The 27837-nt window shown below is 39.7% G+C and overlaps 1 protein-coding gene across 5 annotated transcripts in view; it reads left to right on the top strand.

Moving 5' to 3' along the window:
- The window catches only part of pou6f2 (POU class 6 homeobox 2), a 251247-nt gene that overhangs the window by 46426 nt on the left and 176984 nt on the right, over positions 1-27837 (top strand). For all 5 annotated transcript variants that reach the window (XM_061965060.1, XM_061965059.1, XM_061965056.1 and 2 more), the window contains one exon: positions 13728-13828. In XM_061965060.1, coding sequence (XP_061821044.1) covers positions 13728-13828 — 101 coding nt within the window. The remainder of the gene's footprint in view (positions 1-13727; positions 13829-27837) is intronic.

Here is a 27837-nt window from a genome sequence, read left to right as displayed (position 1 = left end):
ATTAGAAATCCTACTCTTAATTAGGGATGTCCGATAATGGCTTTTTGCGATATTGTCCAACTCTTTATAATTACCGATACCGATATCAACCGATACCGATATCAACCAATATATACAGTCGTGGAATTAGGGGCGCCGAAAAGGGGGGGTAAAGGAGACGGATTCTAGGGGCCCATGATGGAGGGGGGCCCAGAGAGGCCCCTAATGATGATGAAATTATAATACAGAAAAAATAATGACACTGTGTTGGGGGCCCTGTAAAGATTCTTTTCATGGGGCCCAAAATCCCTAGCGGCGCCCCTGCGTGGAATTAACACATTATTATGCTTAATTTGGACAACCAGGTATGGTGAAGATAAGGTACTTTTAAAAAAAATTAATAAAATAAAATAAGATAAATAAATTAAAAACATTTTCTTGAATAAAAAAGAAAGTAAAACAATATAAAAACAGTTACATAGAAACTAGTAATGAATTCAAATTAGTAAAATTAACTGTTAAAGGTTAGTACTAATAGTGGACCAGCAGCACGCACAATCATGTGTGCTTACGAAACTGTATCCCTTACAGACTGTATTGATATATATTGATATATAATGTAGGATCCAGAATATTAATAACATCAAGAAATAACCCTTTTGTGTGAATGAGTGTAAATGGGGGAGGGAGGTTTTTTGGGTTGGTGCACTAATTGTAAGTGTATCTTGTGTTTTTTATGTTGATTTAATAAAAGAAAAAAAAAATGATGCCGATAATAAAAAAAACGATACCGATAATTTCTTATATTACATTTTAACGCATTTATCGGCCGATAATATCGGCAGGCCTACTCTTCATTTTAATTATATTCAATACCAACATCTACCCTATTTACAGTTTAACAGAACAAACCTAAAACAAATAAATACATTTAAAATAAATATTAATAAAATTTGCTGCTAAAGAAGGGAATTTTACATACAATTATGCAGTGCTAAAATTGTCAAATTGTAACTAAATTAATAATAAATAGTAAAAGGATATATGTTTCTTTAGTAAACTGTCAATAAAATGAACAATCCTCACTTTAGTCCTGGTTTTTGCGCTAAAGAAACTGCCCTATGACTTTGTTTGTTTGATATTGTCATTACTGCCACAAGTGGTGGAAAAGTGTATTACAACTGAGTACCGCTATGGACCACAGCTGAGAAACAGATATTTTTTTGGCGGCCCGCTGTGGTTAAGTAACACTGCAGGAGACGGTATTGTTTAGTTTATCCGAATTATTAACAGACAGCCCGTAATTAACAGACAGTTCAAATGTCTTCACGTGTGAAAATCTTCCGGCGGGATTGTGTTTCCGCGTGGAGGAAATGATTGACACATGCGCTCTGCCGGGCACTTTGAAAAGGGCCATTATAGAAATGGGGCTCGAGCGCTCGCGAGTGGTGAATAGCCTGAATCGTTACCAGGCCTTTCTGGTACATTTGACAACTTACATAATACATTTGCACTTAAAATAGCTTAAGTGTTACGGCTTCTTTTTATGGGCAGAAATTGATTCATAAATGCACCGAAGCCGAAGCTAACCCGAGCACAAAGCTTTCAATAACAGCCATTTTATTCAAACTGTCAATGTGCGAAGCGGCTGCATTAGGCAAGGTGGCATGCTGATTGCTTTATGAAATCCAGGCTAATTGTTTTGTGCCGGAGTCCTCGGGGCACCGTGCATTAGGACCAGTGAAGTCACACGTACACACACAGCACCTCTCCAGTGGGCACTTTGTGATCGATGGCTCGGAATTTATGCCGGGCTATATCGCTGCAATAAACCCTGCGCTTTTTCATTATCGCGTTACATTTAAATACATTTCCTCTGAAAGTGTCTTCATGTTAGTGTCGCCGTGAGAAGATGATTTGATGCATGGGGAGTGACAGTGTCATTTAGGGCCACTTGTACTGCTGCGTTCCGCATTAAACGTACTCACACTCTCCCCCCCCCCCCCCCCCCCCCCTTCTCGCATATAAACATCCCCTCAAGCCTTTCGGTTGAGTTACAATCAGATATTTTCCAGGATTTATCTCCATCTAGAAATCCATTCTTAGAAATTAAATATAAAATATTTATTTGGGTTTTGCTCATCAAAGAATAATTGACGATAAACTCCCTGGGAATCTTCCCTTTCAGCTGTTTAATTGACTCAAAGAAATTGCGCCAATTCTTAAGGGGGGGAAGGCGCACGTGTGTATTTATTTATTATTGATTTCATCCCTGGCGATAAACATGTTAACGTTACAGATATTTGCAAAGGGGGCGCTCCAAGTTATTTTGAAAGATGAAAAGAAACATGTGATGTGTTATTCATCAAAAGCTTTCATTATTAATTAAATATCTTGATATAGAGAATTGTCTTAGCCAGATTTAATACATATTCATACGGACCTCTTTTATTGTGCACAATCATTGATGGCATGGCCGAAAGGCTACACTGTAAAAATAAAATGAATTTACTGTAAAAACATCAGTGGTACAGTAGGGTTGTACGGTATACTGGTACTAGTATAGTACCGCAATACTAATGAATCATATTCAGTACTATACCGCCTCTAATAAGTACCCCCCCCCCTTGTTTTTTTTTTGTTAACGGGCATGACGTTACATTGTCACATTGCTGGTTTTACGAGCAGAGGAGCATGTTCGGCAACGCACAATCACGGAGTACATACAAGCAAACCCAGTGTGGAAACAGAAAAGGGAGAACGGACGCATTTTGGCTTAAAAAGTAACGATAAAGATGAAATTATAACACTGAAACGCCCTCAGGAAGAGGTGCTTTAAGACATGGCTAGCTAGCTTGCGGTTAATGTCCAGCCCCAGTCTGCAGTGTTTTAGCTTCTTCTAAATCACTAATCCTCGGCTCCATGGCGACAAATAAAGTAAGTTTCTTACAAGTATCATCCCTGCAGGACGAGGAATAGCTAAACATGTTTCCCTACACACCGTAGCTCACCGGCGTCACAATGTAAACAAACGCCATGGGTGGATCTGCACCTGACATCCACTGTAATGATACCAAGTACAGGAGCGTATCTTGTCGATATTACTATGATTACATCGATATTTTTTAGCATCACAAAATCTCTTTTCGTTTTAAAAAAAATATACATTATGTTTATAAACTCAGGACATATGTCCCTGGACACTTGAGGACTTTGAATATGACCAATGTATGATCCTGTATCTACTCGGGATCAGATCGATACCCAAATTTGTGGTATATTCAACCAGCTACTGCAATCTGGTGGTTACAGTGGATAGTGTACACGCTGTATTGGAAATTTTCTAATCAAGTAGTCCAACAAAATTGTCTGTCTTAGATTTATTTGAAAAGCTCGAGCAATTCAAAAGGCACAGGTCACATTCGTAGCAAGTACGGAAGGAATACACGCTGAGGAAGCAGCGCTTTGCTCTATTTACACTGAATACTGGATGGAAAAGGGGTGAGAGCATATTACATAACAACAACTCTAAACAATGGGGCACTGTTAATCAGAATAGAGAAGTTGTTACTTTCAAAATGAGTGCAGGCTAGAATGTGCTTCCTACACAGTAATATTGTATTTGATACAAAGGCGCATAAATGTTTTCCATCACACCCCCAATTCATCACGTTTCATGTGTCAGGTAAATCGTGACGAATTGTGGCCATATGAATCCCATTTGCTATTTTTCCTTTCATAGCAATGCACTGTAAAATAATAGAATGGTAAAAAGTAAAAGCTCGTAAGCCAAAAATCTGCTGTAAAAACAACAGTGATTCTGTTTTTAATGTATAGTAATGCACTGTAAAAAAAACAAAACAAAAAAAAAAACACAGCTCAATTGCCAACATTTTACTGTAAAAATAACAGTTGTACTGTTTTTCAATTTACAGTAATGCACTGTAAAAAATGGCCAGAGATTTTACAATTAAAAAAAATTGGCATCTCACTCACTAGAATTTTAACATTAAAAAAACGATGTTACAGATTTTCAATATACAGTAATTTGGTGTAAAACACCGTACATTTTACAGTAACATTCTGGTGACTGAGTTGCCAGTTTTTTTTGTTTTGTTTTGTTTTGTTTTGTTTTTTTAAACAGTAATAGCATAACATGTAATTGTGGTTCCTTGGTCAAAATGTTGCATAGATGATGTTTTACAGATCATCTTCAAGTCACTTTCTGACAGTCGCTTCAGGATGTGCCGTTTTGTGGGTGGTCCTATTTACGTGGCTCACCTTCGGCAGCGTCTTTTCCCCGTCATCTTCGTTGTAGCGGTGTAGCGTGCAAGGCCGGGAGTGGAAGGAGTGTCAAAAGATGGAGCTAACTGTTTTAATGACATTGCGAATTTACTTCAATCAATAACGGAGCAGCATCTCCTCATCCGTGGCTCAGTATTACAACAATGCTGGAAATGTGTCCCGTGAAAAACTGTCTGACCTGTACTCTAATAACTAAAGTTCCTTGGGTGAATAATGTAACTCACTACACCGGTATGTTTTAGCGCTTTCATGGCGAGTTTACTTAACAGATATAAGTAAGAACTTTACACTACTTTGTATTAAAAATGGCAACAGCGGAGGATGAATGTCACATAACAAGGAAATTGAGAAAAAGAAGAAGCTTATCGACTCCGGCAGTGGTTCTCAAATGGGGGTACGCGTACCTCTGGGGGTACTTGAAGGTACGGTATGTTAAGGGGTACGTGAGATTTTTTAAAAATATTCTAAAAATAGCAACAATTCAAAAATCCTTTATAAATATAAATAAAAACCTATCTTTTTTACCAAATAGTTCAAGAAAGACCACTACAAATGAGCAATATTTTGCACTGTTATACAATTTAATAAATCAGAAACTGATGACATAGTGCTGTATTTTAATTCTTTATCTCTTTTTTTTAACCAAAAATGCTTTGCTCTGATTAGGGGGTACTTGAGTTAAAAAACATTTCACAGGGGGTACATCACTGAAAAAAGGTTGAGAACCACTGGACTATGTTGTCGGCATGGACTAAAAAGGCGGACCCACGCAAATTTTCAGGAATTATGCAGATCCCAAATACAGATCAGCAGGTACCAGAAGGTAAGAAAAGTTGCTTTTGCATAATATTGTGAAGCAAAAGGCTAGATAATGTCTTACCTTATACACACATCATAATAATACTCCTATGTTGAAGCACATCAAGCAGTGTGGCTTCATAGCTTACCAAAGTCGTACTAAAACATTTTGATATATTTTTGAGCGCTGTGTGTAATGTTCTATATTTTCAATGGAACATATACAATTTTGGTGTCGTTTACTTGAGTCATATTGCTGTCTACATGTAGCTCTCATGTGTGACTGCCATCATACTGCAGTCTACACATATCTCTTATGTGTGACTGCCATCTACCGGGTCACACTTATCATTTCACCATGCACCAAATAAATTAGCTTTGAGGTCGGTAAGCACAAACAAAATTATTCCGTACATTAGGTTAAAGGCGCACTGTCGAGTTTTGAGAAAATTAAAGGATTTTAAGTGCGCCTTATAATCCGAAAATCTCTCTAATTATCCCAAATAGTACAGCTGCTTGTAAGGTTTGTATCGGGAGTCCACCAGAGTCACAAAGTCATTTGGCCGAGTGCACAGGGCGGTGCTGTGCATTGTGATCCATAATGGAGGAAATAATTGGTGAAAAGAGACAACGCTTGTCAAAACGTCCTCGCTAACTTGATAAGAGACTATGTGGACCTTCACCGAGAGCCAGAGGTAGGAACCGGCTCGGGAGAAAAAAAAGCAGGCCTCCCTTTGTGATTTCACATCAAATGCTTGAGGTTCATCTGTCGGGTCACGCCATTCACCAATTATTTGGATTTTATGGGGAGATGAAGTGATTTCACTTGGCGTAGGTTGAGTTTAAAATGCCTTGCATAAATACACTTGACAGGCAATGAGATCTTGCTGGCAAAGCTATTCAATCGGACATTTTATCAGACTCCTGCACCAAGGCTTTGGCTTGTATTTATCAAAAACACCCCAACAACTATTCATCTGTGAGTAAAAAGCCACAACGCATCAGGGCCGCGGTAGTCCATTTATGAAAATCAATTTTTACACTAAAAGGTGATTGGGTTTTTTTGTAAGCATCGTGCGCTTTATTTAACAAGAGCGTGTGGCTTTCAGTCACATTTGCACACGGCTGACTGGACTTCCTCCACTACATCCACTTTATTCGGCTGTGCGCGAATGACGAAACACTCGTCCACTACTTTCATTGTCTTTATTGAAAAGATCACAGTTGATTTTAGGCACAAACATGTTTTTCAGAGCCGCCACTCAATAACCGTGCAACAGCCCATTCATTACCAGACTACCGTATTTTCCGGACCATAGGGCGCACCGGATTATAAAGTGCACTGCCGATGAATGGTCTATTTTTTTTTTTCTTCATATATAAGGCGCACCGGATTATAGGGTGCATAAAAAGAGTCATATTATATATATTTTTTTCTAAATTGAAAACACTTCATTGTGGTCTACATAACATGTAATGGTGGTTCTTTGGTCCAAATGTTGCATAGATGATGTTTTACAGATAATCTTCAAGCCGCTTTCTGACAGTCGCTTCAGGATACGCCATTTTGTGGGCTGTCTTATTTACGTGGCTCATCTTCGGCAGCGTCTTCTCCCCGTCATCTTTGTTGTAGCGGTGTAGCGTGCAAGGACGGGAGTGGAAGAAGTGTCAAAAGATGGAGCTAACTGTTTTAATGTTATTCAGACTTTACTTCAATCAATAACGGAGCAGCATCTCCTCATCCATAAACAACAACAAGTTGTGTCCCGTGAAAAACGTCCGACCGGAACTCTCTAATAACTAAAGTTCCTTGGGTGAATAATGTAAACTCACTACACCGGTATGTTTTAGAGCTTTCGTGGCGAGTTTACTGACAGATATAAGTAAGAACTTTACACTACTTTATATTAGAAATGGCAACAGCAGAGGATGAATGTCACATAACAAGAAGATAGCGAAAAAGAAGGAGCTTATCGACTACGGTGTCGCCACGGACTACAAAGGCGGACTAGCGTAATTTCTCAGGATTTATGCAGATCCCAAATACAGATCAGCAGGTACCAGAAGGTAAGAAAAGTTGCTTTTGCATGATATTGTGAAACAAAACGCCAGATAATGTCTTACCTTATACACACACCATAATAATACTCATATGTTGAAGCACAGTACAATCCATAAAGCGGTGCGGCTTCATAGCTTACCAAAGTTGTACTAAAACATTTTGATAGATTTTTGAGTGCCGTGTGTAATGTTCTATATTTTCAATAGAACATATAAAATGTTGATGTTGTTTACTTGAGTCATATTGTCATCATATTGCAGTCTACACATATCTTTTATGTTTGACTGCCATCTACTGGTCACACTTGTCTTACACCATGTACCAAATAAAATTGCTTCGAGGTCGGTAAGCAAAACCAGAATTATTCCGTACATTAGGCGCACCGGGTTATAAGTCGCACTGTCGTGTTTTGAGGGGAAAAAATGATTCTAAGTGCGCCTTATAGTCCAAAAATACGGTATTTATCATGACTCGGGGTCCAGATCTGGCCCGCCGCATCATTTTATGTTTCCTTCCTTTTTGAGAGAAAAAAAAAGACAATAGGTAAGGGATTCATAGGCTCCATTCCTGGGTGGATCTTGCATGAGAGGAAGAGAGGGTGGGTTTTGCAATGCAGTCTGGTGAAAATGATGGAAAGCGCTACTTTACAGAGCAACTGACGCTGTGGTGAAAGTTGGAATTGCAAAGGTGCAATAACGTTCGTTGTAATTTTTGTGTTAATACTAGGGCTGTGAATCTTTGGGCACGACACAATTCGATTAAATTCAGAATCAATTCTGGATTCAAAATGATTCTTGAATCTAAATGTATACTTTTTTAATAACATTGAATCCTAGTTCTATGATTAACTACATTCCTCCATAAGATAGATAAACAGCTCTGATAAATTTCTATATTACTTTAAAGAAAACTGGTTTTGTCAAATTATATTTTACCCAAACATTTAATAAAGTCAAATACAAATAAGGCAACAAGAGAAGTATCCAACACTTCTCTTTTCTAAAGAAAATCTGTACAGCAGATATGATCATCGACATCAATCATAAGATTTGCCTGAGTGTCCTGTCATATGGAGCAGTGGTTCTTAACCATAGGGCCAGGGCGTCCCTCACAGGGGCACCAACAATATTTGTTCCTCAGCTGGGGTCCACATGGGCCGCTGCGGTATTGCAATACACTATCCCACCACTTGTGGCAGTAATGACAATATCAAACAAACAAGAAGTCTGGAGCTAAAGTCATAGAGAAGTTTCTTTAGCGCATAAATTATAAATTAAAGTGGTGAAGCTGTATTTTCATTGACAGTTATTTATTAGTTATTTATTGACAGTTTATGTAAGAAACATATAGATTATTATTTATCATTGATTTATTTAGAATTTACTTATTTTAGCACTGCATAATTGTATGTACATTGACTTTTCATCAGTTTTAAAGAGTCTATGGCGTCACATTAGTGCCAAAAATCCGAGCGCATAAAAACTGTTATTGCGCGCTGATTCTCCACTTCGTGCGCGCGACACCCTTTTGCGCGCTCTCGGTGTACTCCTGGCATCTCTCCTCGCGCTGTCATGTTTCTTTTTGGCACTTTGGGGGCGGGTATGCTTAGACGGCCCCTCCTTTCTGATTGACTGTGAGCATTTTTCATATGACCAATGATTCTCCAGTGTAGCAACGTTGTAGCCATCTTACCTCGGACATCTAGCCTCAATCATTACATTGATGTCAATGGTACATGTACTAATTAAATTACCATAACTTGCTCGATTTTCGACGGTTTGCCTTGTTACAAATCTTATTACGGTACATGTAGATATGACATAGGATGCTGTACCTGTTGAAATTACCTCTTTCGCTTTAAAAAAAAAAAAGACTTAATTGTGCAACATAGTTGTGTAGGGTCAGTGTTAGTCAGTTCTCTGATTATTTTAAACTGTTTCAGAATACATTAAAAGCTATTTTTAACATTTTAAAATGTATGTTATTGCTGGTGGACCAGTTCTGGCTGAAAGATGTGATTATGGTGTTTGTTGTCTTATTATTTATTTTGGGTCACATTTTGTATTACCCTGTATTGTGTTTATGTGGTATGAAAGAACCTTCATCAGCGCGCGACATTTTTTTATCCACTTCTTCCTCCGTAAATCTTAATACATATTGACGATGACCCGCCCTGCTATACTTCTGATTGGCTCTGAGCATTTTTCAGCATTTTTCGCCTGACCAATCAGAAAGAAGGGGTCGTCTAAACATACCCGCCCCCAAAGTGCCAAAAAGAAACATGACAGCGCGAGGAGAGATGCCAGGAGTACACAGAGAGCGCGCAGAATGGCGTCGCGCGCGCGCACGAAGTGGAGAATCAGCGCGCGATAACAGTTTTTATGCGCTCGGATTTTTGGCACTAATGTGACGCCATAAGAGTCTCTTTTTTGCAGCATACAGTCGTGGTCAAAAGACATAATGTCATGGCTGTCTTGAGTTTCCAATAATTTCTAAAACATTCATGAAGTGTGGTTCTTTTATGAATTTATTATGGGTCTACTGAAAATGTGAGCAAATCTGCTGGGTCAAAAGTATACATACAGCAATGTTAATATTTGCTTACATGTCCCTTGGCAAGTTTCACTGCAATAAGGCGCTTTTGGTAGCCACCCACAAGCTTCTGCTTGAGTTTTTGACCACTCCTTTTGACAAAATTGATGCAGTTCAGCTAAATTTGTTGGTTTTCTGACATGGACTTGTTTCTTCAGCATTTTCCACACGTTTAAGTCAGGACTTTGGGAAGGTAATTCTAAAACCTTAAAACCGTGTGTTTGGGGTCATTGTCCTGCGCCCAAGGCCCAACCTCTGGGCTGATGATTTTAGGTTGTCCTGAAGAATTTGCAGGTAATCCTCCTGTTTCATTGTCCCATTTAAAGCACCAGTTCCATTGGCAGCAAAACAGGCGCAGAGCATAATACTACCACCACCATGCTTGACGGTAGGCATGGTGTTCCTGGGATTAAAGGCCTCACCTTTTCTCCTCCAAACATATTGCTGGGTATTGTGGCCAAACAGCTCAAGTTGTGTTTCATCTGACATCACATGGACAAAGATAAGACCTTCTGGAGGAAAGTTCTGTATAATTGGCATCTATTTTTGTGATCAGCCTGCTTTTATAACAATATTTGTGATTAACACATGCTTTCATATCATTTGAGAATGTTTATTCTGTCAAACTGTAAGTAGGTAAGATATAATTATGATTCAAATCAAGAGTAAGATTAATAATTCTTTGTTAATATTTGAGTGGGACAGTTGTGGAAAAGTTGGGCACCTGATAAAGAGGATCTTTGAAAACCACAAGCGCTCATGGCATATAAAGGATTTTTGACTTGAGTTTTATAGTATTCATGAGTATATTAATGCTCATTGCTATATTTTGGGTCGTTTTTTGTTAGCGAGCTAATTACACAAATGTGTCCGAGTCAAAGCATTTGACTCAAAAGGGCTCTGACTCGCCACATTACGAGACGCGAGGCCAAGACCCACCATGATATCCTACCGCCGGCCTCCTTCCTCTCGCCTGCGGCCATCATCAGCAGGCGTATTATCGTGTCCCCGTCTACTCTGGTCCTCTCCGCCCTCGTGGCAAGCAGGTCTAATTGTGTCTGCCTCGCTGCAGGCCATGAGTGCAGGGGGGGTTGGGGGAGGGGGCATGGAGTGGGTTTAGATGAGTGATACTCGCTGATGTAAATGGCTGGATAATATGGCCCCGCCGTTTGCGCAGGAGCTCCATCTCTCAGCGCTAATCTGGGCCATCGGGGACCCGCCAGTATGCATCATCCACCGTCAATGAGCCTGTCCGCTGCTGGGTAATTTATTCAGCACCACAGTGGTTATTGATGAAACACTTAAATACAAATTCCACCCCGACACGTCCACACTGCCATCACCCTTTCGACCCTTCTTCGTCTTGTCTCACCACATCGCCCTACATTTACTGTACACTAAAAATTGAGGACACCCCAATGGGTTGTATTCAAAATATTCGGGATCATAACATTCTCCATAGAGCGTCAATAATAAAGATACAGTAGTACCTCAACTTAGGAGTTTAATTGGTTCTACGACACAGCTCGTAACTGCACACTTTTATCACGTTATATGCCTTTTAAAAATAAGAAATACTGTGGATGTAATTTGTGTCTTAAATACGAAAGCTAGAGAAAAAAATGAGTCTGGGGGCCGGTATATCTGATTTTTAGGAACACTAATACAAAACCGACAGCTAAAACGTTATGACAAACCGCCTTAAAAAACAGAATGGAATTTTTAATTTTTTTTACTGAATGAGACACCCAGAATGTACATGAAAATAAAGAATGTGGGGTTTACAATATTAACTATGAACGATAAAACACTGAATATTGACAACATATGAACGTCACACACCCTCTCGACCGACATATTTTACAAACAAAACAAACACGGAGGCTAAAAAAAAACCCTCACCTACAATCTGATGTATCACTAAGCTTTAGAACTTTGTTGTAAATATCTTCTTGCGTGTCTGTCCCTGACACCCGCATTTCAGGCTGGCCGCTCTGGAAACACTCTGTGGAAACGCTCCCCATCCGCACTGTTTGGTGCCTCGTCTGAGCTGCTGTGACTTAGATTACCATAGTATCTAATTACATTACCATAGTAATTAGTATATCATGCAAAAGCGCAGATTCCAACCATTGAAATACTTTGTATAGCTCAAGACCTAAGGTCATTTGAAAACATCACTGCACATCATAATGGCAGCTACAGTTTCCATCTTAAAGGGGAACATTATCACAATTTCAGAAGGGTTAAAACCATTAAAAATCAGTTCCCAGTGGCTTATTTTATTTTTCAAAGTTTTTTTCAAAATTTTACCCATCACGCAATATCCCTAAAAAAAGCTTCAAAGTGCCTGATTTTAACCATCGTTATATACACCCGTCCATTTTCCTGTGACGTCACATAGTGATGCCAATACAAACAAACATGGCGGATAGAACAGCAAGATATAGCGACATTAGCTCGGATTCAGACTTGGATTTCAGCGGCTTAAGCGATTCAACAGATTACGCATGTATTAAAACGGATAGTTGTAGTGTGGAGGCAGGTAGCGAAAACGAAATTGAAGAAGAAACTGAAGCTATTGAGCCATATCGGTTTGAACCGTATGCAAGCGAAACCGACGAAAACGACACGACAGCCAGCGACACGGGAGAAAGTGAGGACGAATTCGGCGATCGCCTTCTAACCAACGATTGGTATGTGTTTGTTTGGCATTAAAGGAAACTAACAACTATGAACTAGGTTTACAGCATATGAAATACATTTGGCAACAACATGCACTTTGAGAGTGCAGACAGCCCATTTCAGGGCTGTCTGCATTTAAATGTTTTTAAGCTAAATTATTGGTAGACACAGTTTATGTATAATAATTTACGTAAAACCGCGAGTAATGAATAAAGTTTTCATCAATTAATATATTCTGTAGACATACCCTCATCCGCTCTCTTTTCCTGAAAGCTGATCTGTCCAGTTTTGGAGTTGATGTCAGCATCTGCTTTGAGTGTCGCAGGATATCCACACATTCTTGCCATCTCTGTCGTAGCATAGCTTTTGTCGGTAAAGTGTGCGGAACAAACGACTGACCATTTCGTCGGCTTTCCCCACAGCCTCGTATTTTGAACACATTTCGTCAATTTTCTTGCCACTTTCGCATCTTTGGGCCACTGGTGCAACTTGAATCCGTCCCTGTTAGTGTTGTTACACCCTCCGACAACACACCGACGAAAGTGAGAAAATGGCGGATTGCTTCCCGATGTGACGTCACAACGTCATCGCTCCGAGAGCGAATAATAGAAAGGCGTTTAATTCTCCAAAATTCACCCATTTAGAGTTCGGAAATCGGTTAAAAAAATATATGGTCTTTTTTCTGCAACATCAAGGTATATATTGACGCTTACATAAGTCTGGTGATAATGTTCCCCTTTAAAGATCTAAAAAAATTATTTGGGAATGTCCGGCGGGCCAGATTGAAAAGCTCAACGGGCCGCATGTGGCCCACGGGCCTTAATTTGCCCAGGTCTGGCTTTCGGGGTTTCCTTCTGACAACTCGCGGTGAGGATGCTCGTAACTCAAATTTGCGCTCACACCAAAACATAAAGTTAGTCGAGAAACGGCTCATATCTCAAAACACTCGTAAGTCAAGGTACCTTGTAACTATAGGCTGGTTGCAATGTTTTGGTTGTTTTCCAGCAAATCTTTGTCAAATTTGACACATGTGCTTATCAGTACACTAAAGGTGTGTACCAAATGTTGTGGCAATTCAGCTAAACACCCTGAATTTACAGTCTGTGTTTTGAAGAGAAAGTTGAAGTCCATCCAACTTTTAAGGGTGTAATAACAGCACCGCCATATAGTGTTGTCAAAAAAATAATAACAAAGGCAACACAGTGGGGATGGACGTTTTCATTCTCCTGTGTGCAGCGTTTTAAGGAATTGAAGAATTCTTCATTTTTATACCATCTCACCATATTTTCTTTTTTTTTATACTTAGGAGCCCGTGACTGCTCAGTCCAGTCTGACATCAGCAGCAGTCCCTCCGAGCAAAGTCAACTGGGACAGTCTCACCCAGGATATCCCACCATGGGTCCACAGGTGGGTGGGCTACTGAAAGTGTGTTGGTTCTGACCATAATTGGGTCACCTCAAATTGTGTGGAAAAGCATTTTCCCCTGTTGACTCCTGATGTTTAAATCCCACATTTGCCGAAGTGCTTAGTACGGTGGCCGACAGGAGCAGACACACGCAAACTGCCAAAACGCATGGAACTTCACAAAACAACAACAACACACAAGTGCGGGGCAAACACACAGCAACGTCCAAAACACACACAAACCACCAAAACATATGCAATATGAGGAAAACACACAGGAAGTACGAAGACACTGGAAGTTTGCAATGGAGGGCCAATTGAGACAAACTAAATAGATGAATAAATCTTCAAATCATTACCTAAATGTGTCATTAATTCATTATACTTTGAATTAAATGCATAAATGTGTTATTAATGTGTCATTAATTTATTTAATGTAAAATTGCATTTCATTATTGATTTCATTATTTCATTAAATGTTTAATCATTTAGTTAGTTAATGACACATTTAAGTAATTATTTAAAGATTAATGTATTCCTTTAATTTTGGCTCATTTGGCCCTTTGTAGTTAGCATGCTACTACGAAGTAAGCCCTACCAGTGGACCAGGTCTAAGAAGGATGTACAAAAACATGAGCGGGCTGCTAAAACAATGTTGTAGAGCTACAGATTTAATGAGTTGTGTTTTTTAATATAAGTTGAAAAGGATTTGCAAATCATTGTATTCTGTTTTTATTTACGAATTACACAACGTGCCAACTTCACTGGTTTTGGGTTTTGTACAATTAAATGTACATGTAGATGATATATCGAGACAAATCCATTAAGAGTTTCAGAAATATGTCGTATAGGAATTAACTATACACAATAAAACGTTAACAAAATGCTATGTCACATGAATGGTTTTTGAAGTAATACCTTGGTGAATTGAAAAAACCACAAGTAATGTAAAAAAAACATGTCTACTTTTTGATACCAATATAAAACTCAGAGCAATTTGAAGATGAAGTCTAATAAACAAGCATTGTTTTTCTCCAACTCCTCCTTGTAGTTCAGTACAACAGTTTGGCCAACAAAAAAAACAAGAGTGACACCTCTCACATCGAATACACAATCTTCTCAGCCTGCGTTCAGTTCAATTGAGATGACAAAACATTTGAGCTAGTATTGATGTTATGTGAACACTGATACAGTTTACAGTTAAATGAAGGAGTTCACATCCTAGGAAACAAACTAAATACTTTTTAAACAAGTTGTGACAACGTTCTCGACACATCACCTGCTGCATGTTTTCTCACCTCATTAACTGTCAGTCACAGCAGCTGAAGGACGTTGTATTGAGAAAATAAAAGCAACATCAAATAATTTTTCTCCTTCGCGGTGTACTTTTAGTGTGGGGACAAGTCTGTCTGTCTCCAATATTATCCACACTTGTCACCGTCTAACAGCAGTGCGCTCTTAAACGCATGCCGGGAAGAGAGGGAAAAATTGCGTTAAACCAAGCCCTTGGCCCCATTTACTCTGAGTATAAATCTCGTCCGCCATGATTATCAAGCCAAACGACGCTAGTGAGCATGCGCCTCACTTCGTGTTGCCTAAAATGCATTAATAAATGACGGTTTTTCGGTAATTAAAAAAATTAGACGGTATTACTAACCGTCTGGAATTTTATCTCGAATTATAATTTTACCGTTTATTGTTACATCCCTAGTCCATTAACAAGTAAAAAGTCAAGGGCGGTCATGGTATGTTCTTGCCGCAGATGCTGGTCAAGTTTTAGGGCATTACTGCAAATGACGAGGGCGGTCGCGGCACGTGCCGTGGTTGCCGTGGTTAAATTCGAGCCCTGTACATGTGCATATATACTGTATATATGTGTATTTATATACATATAAAATAGTGTATCGTTATTGCCGTGTTTCTCATACATTCAATTTCAGGTAAAATATTTTAGGATTTAAAAAAAATTAATTTGCTGAATGCTACTTTTCGTTAGCCTGTCAATGGGTTTGTCCATTGAATGTTAGCATTAAGCTAACGGCATTAGAGCCTGTATGATTGCATTACCTTTTTTCCAGTTAATACCGAATTGTATGTTGATGCTAATAACTAATAGCACAGATGTGTCTTTAAATATACGTATACATTTTTTTTGCCTCTGTCATAGGCAATTGTGACCTCATATCGAAACTACCAATCCGTGGGAAAGTCTGTATTGTTCATGCAAATCCATGCAACAGCCCATGTTATGCAATCACACACACGTGTGTGCAAGGAATTATTTCAACTAGACATCCCCATCTGATGCGTCGTGGTGAATAATTGATGGCTACAACGCGAAGGAATTAAGCATTTTGTCACTAGGCATCATTCGTCAGGCAGTAATGGAGCCGTGACGCTAATGAGAAGATGATGCGGCAGCACACAGGGGAGCAAGCGAAGACGGCAAAGAGCCCGCGGCCCACGCTAAACGCTAAATCAGCCATTGTGCTATCTGATTGGATTTATTGGCCTGGTGGCTCAGCTGTGTTTAATTAACGTCTGTCTCATTAGTGTTGCTCGATGTCACCGCACACACACACACACAGCATTCCTTTAATAAGGCCATTCTGCCTGCACTCAGGATGACTCAATGCCAGTCAGGCGAAGAGGAAGCCAGGGAGGAGGGGGCGCTATTTAGTGTGGATGTGTAGAACAAATGATGTCAATTAAAAGCACTTGTCTGAATACTGCTTGCCACAGTCGACAAGGAGTAAACACAAGCAGGCAAGCAGTTGGTAGCGAGAACCTCAGCAGGCAGCTCTCAACAGCCACCATGTAATATATGAACGCTGTCAGACGTGTCTCTGTGAAAGCAAACACTTTTCAGAAACAAAGGCACCCCCGCACCATAGCCAATTCTCTTGTTGCCAGATCAATATGTTTGATAGATCCCCGCTTCGGAGCCGGATATTGTTCCAACAACCATTATCCGCTGGTAGTTTACCCAACATGAATCCACCGTCCTTTCTGTTCCCTCCCCGCTCGCAGTTAGGATGACAAAAGTCTGCCATCGGGGTGATTACGGGCAATTTCTCAGTGCCAGAGCTGGCGGGGCAGACAGAAGAGCCTCCTGTCCCCCTGATGGGCAGAGAGGATGGGTGCAGCGTGAAGTGTGTGCGCGGCCCCCTTGGAGACCACTTCTCATCACTCAGCCGTCAGGCCTGCCAAGCGCTACTGTACGGCCGCACCTCCAAGAAGCTAAGGGGAAGCAGGAGGCCAACTGCTGCTGGGTTTGACGCTTGGCATCCTTCTTGCAAAAGACGGCAGCTCATTGCATTTGTTTGCAAGTAGTAAGCGCTGACATTGCAACAAAAGGCTTTAATATCTCAGCTCTCAACTTAATACACTGCTACCTTCGTTTTAATCCCTGATCCCTTCCAAAAGGTCCAACAAGGACGGAATGGTAAGAAAAGCGAAGCAACTTTCCCAATAAGAATTCATTTAAATTGGGACTGAAATTTTTTTAATACTTTGTTTTTGGAGTATAAGCCGCACCGGCCAAAAATGCATAATAAAGAAGGAAAAAAACATATATAAGTCGCATTTTTTGGGGAAATCTATTTGATAAAACCCAACACCAAGAATAGACATTTGAAAGGCAATTTAAAATAAATAAAGAATAGTGAACAACAGGCTGAATAAGTGTACGTTATATGAGGCATAAATAACCAACTGAGAAGGTGCCTGGTATGTTAACGTAACATATTATGGTAAGAGTCATTCAAATAACTATAACATATAGAACATGCTATACGTTTACCAAACAATCTGTCACTCCTAATCGCTAAATCCCATGAAATCTTATACGTCTAGTCTCTTACGTGAATTAGCTAAATAATATTATTTGATATTTTATGGTAATGTGTTAATAATTTCACACATAAGTCGCTCCTGAGTGTAAGTCGCACGCCCAGTCAAACTATGAAAAAAAACTGCAACTTATAGTCCGAAAAATACGGTAATTGGCAAAAGGATTGATCCCAATCCTCTAAGTCGGGGGTCAGCAACCCGTGGCTCTCGAGCCGCATACGGCTCTTTAACATCGCCCTGGTGGCTCCCTGGAGCTTTTTCAAAAATGGAAAAAGATGGGGGGTAAAATATATTTGTTGTGTTAATGATGTTTCTGTCGGAGGACAAACATAATACAAACCTTCCTAATTGTTACAAAGCCCACTGATTAATATGTTTAATCAGTGGGTATAAGGTTTCTCATAGTCATTCACATCGACGTCCCACTGGGGTGAGTTTTTCCTTGCCCTTATGTGGGCTTTGTACCGAGGATGTCGTTGTGGCTTGTGCAGCCCTTTGAGACACTTGTGATTTAGGGCTATATAAATAAACATTGATTGATTGATTGATTGATTTTTGCTTCACTGATGACAGTATTTGGCCAGCGCCGTTTTGTCCTACTAATTGTGGTGGTCCTTGAACTCACCGTAGTTGGTTTACGTGTCCAACTTTCTCCAACACTGCCACAAAAAGACGTGTTTTATGCCACTCCTTCTTTGTCTCATTTTGTCCACCAAACGGTTTATGCTGTGTGTGAATGCACAAAAGTGAGCTTTGTTGACGTTATTGACTTGCGTGGAGTGCTAATAATGCATGCTAACATGCTATTTAGTCTACCTGTGTGTTAATATTGCATCATTATGCCTGTTAGAGCCATTTACTCTTTCTGTCCGTCAAATTCATGACGTCACTAAAGGGGTTGGCTCAAGGTCAAGTGCCAGTCTACTTAGGTAGGGGCTGGGATCTTGCTCAGGTGTTGCTGAGTAGAGGCGCAACAGTTTTTGATTGTGCCAGGCTATGATTTGTTTGCTCCCGTTTATTTTCCGTTTTTGTTACAAAGTGAGTTTGATTTACGTGACTGTATGTTAATAAATATTTGTGTTAAACATGGACACAATTCTGGACATCAATTATTAGCCAGCTGCACACGTCTGAACTAGCTTCAGTTATATTCGGCAACCAGTAGCAGTAATAGTTTAGGACTTTACCGCTACAATGCCTCATTTGTAGGTATATTTGATTTCATTTAATTTCCTTTACTTATGTCCTCTGTGTATTTAATTTATATTTGCATGTCTCATGACACATTATCTGTATGTAATACTGGCTGCATTTCTGATTGTGTGCCATGTTGTTCCAGACCACAGCAAACGTTACCCAGCTTGCAAAGATTTTAATAAATCCATTAGAAGAAGACATCCTGTCCTTTCCTTTAACTTGGGCACATACATCTATACCTATGGCAATTTTAAGCCAGTAATTTCCAGGAGTTATCTCACCCTCTGAGACACATCCTTAATGTGTTGCCTTCATTAGAAGCTTTTAACTATTTGCGGCTCCAGACAGATTTGTTTTTTGTATTTTTGGTCCAATATGGCTCTTTCAACATGTTGGGTTGCTGACCCCTGCTCTAAGCGGACTATTTGGGGTGGCCCCTCTGTCATCATCTCTGAGCAAATCCCAAAAGACTCTTGAAGCATTCACCACTTTGTTGGCTCGAAGACTCATTGTGTTCAATTGGAAGGCAACAGCGCCTCCTTGCCACACCCGCTGGATTAAAGTTGTTCTTTATTTTCTCAAACTGGAAAAGATTAGGCTGACATTGAATGGTCGTTCTGTGAACTTTCAAGAAGCATGGGGTGGTTTCCTAAAATATGTAAAGGAGACTGATCTCCAGCTTGGCCTCGATTGAGATGTGGTTGAATAGTGGTTGATTGATGAGCCTTTTGCTTGCTTTTGTGTATTTCTTCAGCATGTTGAGGACATTCGGTATCATCATTTGCTTGTACTTATTTAGATGTATTTTATTTTATTTATTATGCTTGATTCTTATTTTATTATTTTTATTTTTTTGGGCGGGGTGGAAAATAACATTTGATTTGTATTGTATTGTATTTCTGTTAACTGTTTTGTAAAAAAAAAAAAATTAAACAACCAAACGTAAAAAAACAATAATAATAGTTTAAATTAAGTTGATCGGTTCTAGAAACCCCAAACATGAACACAAATTAAATTTTCACGTGAAAACGGAATCATACGAAACGTTGCACAAATAAAAACCAAGGTACCATCATACTCTGGTCAAGAACAAAAATGTAAAATAGAAAAGCGTTTCGCTTCGTGTTCACATTGGTATTTGTTTCATGTTCTGATGATCACATTTCCATACATGCCAACCCTCCCGGATTTTCCGGGAGACTCACGAAATTCAGCGCCTCTCCCGAAAACCTCCCGGGACAAATTTTCTCCCGAAAATCTCCCGAAATTCAGGCAGACCTGAGTGACGTGTCGACAGCCTGTTTTCACGTCTGCTTTCCCACAATAAAACAGCGTGCCTGCCCCATGACGTTATAACTGTAGAATGATGGAGGGTGAGTTCTTGGTTTCTTATGTGGGTTTATTGTTAGGCAGTTTCATTAACGTCCTCCCAGCGCGGCAACAACACACAACAACAGCAGTCACGTTTTCGTCTACCGTAAAGCAGTTCGTCTGCCGTAAACAGCAATGTTGTGACACTCTTAAACAGGGCAATACTGCCATCTACTGTACATGCATATGTGACAATAACATCTACGGCTTTTAAAGAGTGCACAACTGCCCACACAACAAGGAGACGAAGCAGAATGCAACATCAGAGAGGGTGTTCAGCATGGTTAGAAAAATAGTAACAGAGAATAGAACAAGGATGGACAATTCAACCCTTAACTCAACAATGAGTAGATGAGTGTTATGTGTGTGTATATGTGTAAATAAATGAACACTGAAATTCAAGTATTTCTCTTATTTATATATATATATATATATATGTATATATATATATATATATATATATATATATATATATATATATATATATATATATAATAAAATAAATATATATATATATATAGCTAGAATTCACTGAAAGTCAACAAGTATTTCTTTTATATATATATATATATATATATATATATATATATATATGAAATACTTGACTTGGTGAATTCTAGCTGTAAATATACTCCTCCCCTCTTAACCACGCCCCCCCCCCCCACCCCCCACCCCCGCCCCCACCACCACCACCACCCCCCACCTCCCGAAATCGGAGGTCTCAAGGTTGGCAAGTATTCATTCCCACTTTGTTTATTGAAGACAGGAAGTGAACAAAAGGGGTTTAATAAACTCTGCTTCTTCTTCTGTGATATGTGATCTTGTATGAATGTTGCAAGCTACCCACACTTGACCGACCAAAGTGCACTAGTAAAGTTCCCCTTAACCTAGAGGTGTCCAAAGTGTGGCCCCGGGGGCCATTTGGGGCCGGCAGCTGCATTTTTAATGGCCCGTGGCACATTTCGAAAATACTAATACAAAAAAACCCTAAAAAAGTGAAATTAAAGTTATGTAATGAGAAAAAGTTGCAATATTGACACTAATATAAATAAACATTGATTGATTGATTGAATATCACAAAGCTGTCATGCAGACTGTTTTTACTATAAAAGTGTCATTGCTCAATAAATAATAACAACTTCTAATCGACAGATACATCTGAAGTTGATTTAGAGACTTAAGTGTCAAAAGTGAAAATAATATATGATATACGACTTATTTGGGACACTTTTATGAGTGGGTGGGCCTTTTGGATCCCCGAGACCTTTAATCTGATTTCTTTTTAAACTCTCATTGTTTTTAAATATTAAGGAATTAAAAGCATACCGTAGTTGTTATTTAAAGCTCCAATTACTTCACCTCAGATATCACACTGAGTTTTCTACGACAAAAAAAGCATAAAATATTAACCAAATTAAAATGTTGTGTCACCAGATAGATCTGAAGTTGATCCATAGATATTTTAGCGTTGACAGTAAAAATATATTCATATCTGACTTGAATGACCGAGACACATTTGGGTCCCCAATACCTTCAATGTTCACCGAAATTGAGAGGAGCCCTTTTGGTTAGCATAAATATTATATTGATTTTGAAAATGAAAACTATCAGAGATTTTCAAAGTGCGGCCATCAGTGGAAAAAGTTTGGAAACCCCTGCTCTAACCGAAACCAAACATGACAAGTGGGAACGTGCCTTTAATGACATAATTGTGCTATATGCAGAAGCTAGGTGTTCATTTATGATTGGGCTTGTGCAAATTATGCTTATTTGGCCTAGGCAGCTGTTTAGTAGGGTCGGACGACTATGGCAAAAATAATATTCATGATTATTGTGATTGATATTGTAATCACGATTAATAACTCGATTATTCATTATATTTGGAAACATGAGTATTTATTCTACCTCCAAAACTCAACTTTAAATATAGTAAAAACAAAGTAATATAAATTAATAAGGAACAAACCACAACTAGTAAAATGAAAGTAGTATTAACAGTACTTTTAAATAACAATAGCAATTTATCAGTTTATCCATTGTTGTTAATTCCGTTTTTTATGTTTTACACTTATTTTACCACCATAGTGTGTGCCATTTGTGTCAAATAAAATGTAATAAAAATGTCAATTACAGTAAAGGCAAAAATCCTCACATTTCTTGGTGCAATACATTTTTGGACAATTTTGGCCAGTATTTTAGGTCAAAGCATTATAATTGTGTAAATGTGTCAATAAGTGATTTCAGTACATTATGCTTGTGTTAAGGTACTTTTTTGAAACATTTATTTTGTTAGCGCACCACGCTATTATTGTGAAGGAAGGAATTGTGCCGTGCTGTTGTTCTCTCAGCTTGGCGAGTAGAGGCGACTTGAGGCTGTTGCTAATACTCTTTGTACATTGATCTTATATCCATGATGTCGTTCACAACAACACAAGCAGATGAGATGTGTTGTGGGTTTATGGATTGTTCTTGCTAGCTTTAGCTTAGGAGTTTAATCATTGTTTCAAAGTGTCCGTCTCAACATTGTTGATGGGATGAATGAGCTGGCCTGGACACATTATTTTCCCAAACAAATGTTCTTTCTCCTTATAATGACAACATTTAACTCACATTTATGCCAATTTCCCTGATATTCTGCCTTTAACATTCCATTTTATTGGCCAATTATGTGACTCCGTCTGTGGTTACGTGGATTTGGAAATCAAATGCCTTACTGTTTTTGTTGAGTTTGGTGATTATTGATGAGGCATACTCGTGCTGTGTCACATAAAAAGTAGCAACCATGGTGAGATCCCTAACTTCTAGTAGACGTGCTCTAGGTTTGTACGGTGTACCGGTATTAGTATAGCACAGCGATACTAATGAATCATATTCGGTACTATACCGCCTCTAAAGAGTCGTCGTCACGTCGTGTCATTGCTGATTTACGAGCAGACGAGCATGTTCGGCAGCGCACAATCACAGAGTACTTACAAGCAGACACAGTGTATAGACAGAAAAGGGAGAACTGACGCATTTTGGCTTAAAAACTAAAAAATAAAGGTGAAGTTATAACACTGAAACGCCCTCAGGAAGAGGCGCTTTAAGACATGGCTAGCTAGCTAGCGGCTAAAGTCCATCTGCAGTATTTTAGCTACTTCTAAATCACTAATCCATGTCTCCATGGCGACAAATAAAGTAAGTTTCTTACAAGTATCATCCCTGCAGGACGAGGAATAGCTAAACATGTTTCACTACACACCGTAGCTCACCGGCGTCACAATATAAACAAACACCACCTACTCAGTGGCCTAGTGGTTAGAGTGTCCGCCCTGAGATCGGTAGGTTGTGAGTTCAAATCCCGGCCGAGTCATACCAAAGACTATAAAAATGGGACCGATTACCTCCCTGCTTGGCACTCAGCATCAAGGGTTGGAATTGGGGGTTAAATCACCAAAAATGATTCCCGGGCGCGGCACCGCTGCTGCCCACTGCTGCCCACTGCTCCCCTCACCTCCCAGGGGGTGATCAAGGGGATGGGTCAAATGCAGAGGACAAATTTCACCACACCTAGTGTGTGTGTGACAATCATTGGTACTTTAACTTTAACTTAACCATTGGTGGATCTACACCTAACATCCACTGTAATGATACCAAGTACAGGACTGTATCTAGTCGATACTACTATGATTACATCTATATTTTTTGGCGTCACATATTCTTTTTTTTTTTTATTTATTTATATTATGTTTATAAACTCAGGACATATTTCCCTAGACACATGAGGACTTTGAATATGACCAATGTATGATCCTGTAACTACTTGGTATCGGATCCATACCTAAATTTGTGGTATCATCCAAAACTAATGTAAAGTATCCAAATAACAGAAGAATAAGTGATTATTACATTTTAACAGAAGTGTAGATAGAACATGTTAAAAGAGAAAGTAAGCAGATATCAACAGTAAATGAACAAGTAGATTAATAATTAATTTTCTACCACTTGTCCTTAATCATGTTGACTAAATAATAGAATGATAAATGACACAATATGTTACTGCAGCTAAATTAGGAGCCTTTGTTTGCTTACTTACTAATAAAAGACAAGTTGTCTTGTATGTTCACTATTTTATTTAAGGACAAACTTTCAATAAGAAACATATTTTTAATGTACGGTAAGATTTTTTAATGCAATTTTTTGTGGTCCCCTTTATTTGGAAAAGTATCGAAAAGTATCGAAATACATTTTGGTACCGGTACCAAAATATTGGTATCGGGACAACACTAGCATGCTCTTTTATCCACTCATTCACTCCTCATCCATTTCAGTGTCACAGCGCTAGAATTTGCAAGCACGTTGCGCGGCCCATTAATCTTGTTTTTTTCCCCCCGATTATTATCCATTCATGATTGTGAGAAGCCAAAATCAAAATTGGATGATTTGTCCAGCCCTACTGTCTGGTGCGGCTGATGTATGCGTGACGTTCTCTCTGATGAAGCTCTTCCAGGAGATAATTAAAAGACGACTTTTGGTGCCTAACTGCCTCCTGCTTCTCCAGAAGTGTCGGTGATGATAAATAAATCAGACTGACGCGTGATTCAGAATGGGAGTGTTGCTTTTAATGTTATTCCCGTCTTGCTGTCTCCTGCTGTCAAATCTCGGCAATCTCATTTTGTTTGGAGATGAAATGCTCAAAGAGCCTCTTTTGATTACGTTTCGATTGCAGATGACTTTTTAAAGGATTAAAGCGTGTCACAAGCGCCTTACAAACAGGTCGCCTCTTGTTACGCTCCTTTGAGGCTTCGCAATATTAATTCTTTTTTTGTAAACGCTAATGGCAAGCGTCATCTGGAATGCTCTCAGAAGTGTGAGAGGATGTCAGTTGTCGCGGCGGCGTTATCAAAGCAAAGTGATGCATGTGTGTGATAACTGCTGCCAGGCGCTGCCTTTGTGCCTTTCCATCCTCTTAACACACAAACAGGTATTCATTTCTCCCCGACCGACAATATTTCTGCAGCCCGGTGCCTCCAAAGCCGCATGACCTCGTCTGCGTGTCGGAGCGGGTTGCGGGCGTCGTTTTGCCGCGTGGCCTTATCGCAGTGACACGCCTGTCGCCCAGGAGCACCGAGGCTGGCGAGCGCGGTGGTCGTCTACGCAGCAGTCAGCCGCCCCGCGTTGTGCGCGAGCTGCAGACACGGGGGCCACCAAACAGAGGCAGATAGCTGACAATTGGAGTTAAAAGCCGGCGCGCGAAGGTCACGGCGGAGGAGTCAACACAGTGCGGCCAGACTTACCTCGCGGTGTCGTCGCTGACAACACAACACAAGGTGACAACCTAGTATGGTTAACCTGGCATTATTTATTTCTGAAAGTACTGCGGTACCAATTAATACAAAATAGTATGGTATGGTATGATATGGTCTTTATTGTCATTGCACAAGTACAACAAAATGTTGTTTTCAGCACAAACCTGTTCAAGATTAGACAAACAAACAGTGTATAACAGGCCTGGGCAATTATTTTGACTTGGGGGCCACATTTAGAGAAAAAAACGTGTCTGGGGGCCGGTATATCTATTTTTAGGAACACTAATACAAAACCTCACAATAATGTCTGATTGAATGCTAAAACGTTATCACAGACCGCCTTAAGAAAACATAATGAAATTTTAATTTTTTCTATGAACGATAAAGCACTGAATATTGACAAAATATGAACGTCACACCCCCTTTCGATCGACATATTTTACAATCAAGTGAAACGCAACAAAAATGCAACAAACAGTGAAGTATGAACGCGAAGGGTACAAAATAAACTCACCGACAATCTGATATATCTGATATATCACTAAGCTTTAGAACTTTGTTGTGAAAATCTTTTTCCGCGTCTGTGGAAACGCTTCCCGCCCACACTGCTTGGTGCCTCGTCTGAGCTGCTGTGACGTAGATTACCATAGTAACTAATTAGATGACCATAGTAACTAATTAGATTACCATTGTAACTAATTAGATTACCATAGTAACTGGTATATCATCCCAAAGCGCAGATTCCAACCATTGAAATATTTTCTATAGTTCAAGACTCACGGTCATTAGAAAACATGAGTGCACATCATAATGGTAGCTACAGTTTCCATTTTAAAGATCTAAAAAAGTTATTTGGGAATGTCCGGCGGGCCAGTTTGAAAAGCTCAACGGGCCGCATGTGGCCCCCGGGCCTTAATTTGCCCAGGTCTGGTGTACAGGGTTACAGAACAGGAACGCTGATGGTCGCCACAAGGCGCCCCGTAAAAAATGGGAAAAAGGTAGACGCTGGGGGAGAATGAGTAAAAAAAAAAAATACAATCTACTCCAGACTGGGCCCCCTTAGTAGCCCAGTCTGGAGTGGGAAACAAACTCCATAGCAAAGCACATATACATATTACAACATACAACTGGAAACTTGCAACACAGGTCTGAAAAATACCGGTACTTTTTTCTGGATATGACGGCGCGGCGCCGTCCCGTCGTGACTTTGCTGGTAAAACGAGCAGAGGCGCATGTCAGGCAGCGCACGGAGCACTTACAAGCCGAAACAGTGTGGAGATAGAAAAGGGAGAAAGGACGCATTTTGGCTTAAAAAACTAACGATAAAGTTGAAGCGTTTCACACTGAAGCACCGCTCTGGAAGAGGTGTGTCAGAATAATTGTTTATAAGTTATCACACAACTTGTTTTCCCATGAGTTCAGGCTGCCCTGCGAGAAGACAAAAGCTGTCTTTGTCCTTATCAAGCAAAAGGCCTGCCGCTTGTAAACCTCCACTGTGTGCAATGGGATGCGACGTGGAGGTGTCGGTTTCTTTGATCTATTGGACAGCCACAGGACGACCTTGTCATGACCCGAGGTCTACACAGCAGAGAGGGGTAAACTGTTTATGACCAAGTGCGGCAGCTGTTTATGACCCCACTCCCCTTAGAAACAGCTGCAGCCGTGTAATCAGGAAATGCCCAAATAAATGAGGAGGCGTGGAGCTCCCTCCTCGGAGCGTGGGGCGACATTGTACGAGGGTACAAGTGCACGTGCTCTCCTCATGAGCTAGATTGAATCCTGTCTCTGTTTGATTCCTTGCTTCTTGTCTTGTCTCATAGATGTCATCGGTGTTTGAACCTGACAAGGTGTTTTAAAAATGGCTAGCTACCAAGCGGCTAACGTTCATCTGCAGTCGGCAGTGTTTTAGCTATTTTTAAAACACTAATCAGCGACAAAAAAAGTTTCTTACAAGTATCATCCCTGCAGGACGAGGAATAGTAAACATGCTTCACTACACACCGTAGGAGGATACAACAGCTAACTGCTAACAACAAGCTAGCGCTCCTGAATGTAAACAAATGGCATGGGTGGGTTTACATACATAGACATCGAATGTAACGATACTAAGTACAAGAGCCGTACTTAGTTGATACTACAATGATTACATGGATATTTGTTATTATCACAAAATGTTTTGTCTTTTTTATAGTTTATAAAGTCAGAAAATACATCCCTGGACACAAGAGAACTTTAATTATGACCAATGTAGGATCCTGTAACTACTTGGTATTAGAGTGATACCCAAATTTGTGGTATCATCCA

The sequence above is a fragment of the Nerophis lumbriciformis genome, linkage group LG07 (assembly GCF_033978685.3).
Source record: "Nerophis lumbriciformis linkage group LG07, RoL_Nlum_v2.1, whole genome shotgun sequence".
Taxonomy (NCBI): Eukaryota; Metazoa; Chordata; class Actinopteri; order Syngnathiformes; family Syngnathidae; genus Nerophis; species Nerophis lumbriciformis.
The sequence above is the reverse complement of the archived record's forward strand: the minus strand, read 5'-3'. Positions and strand labels throughout refer to the sequence as shown.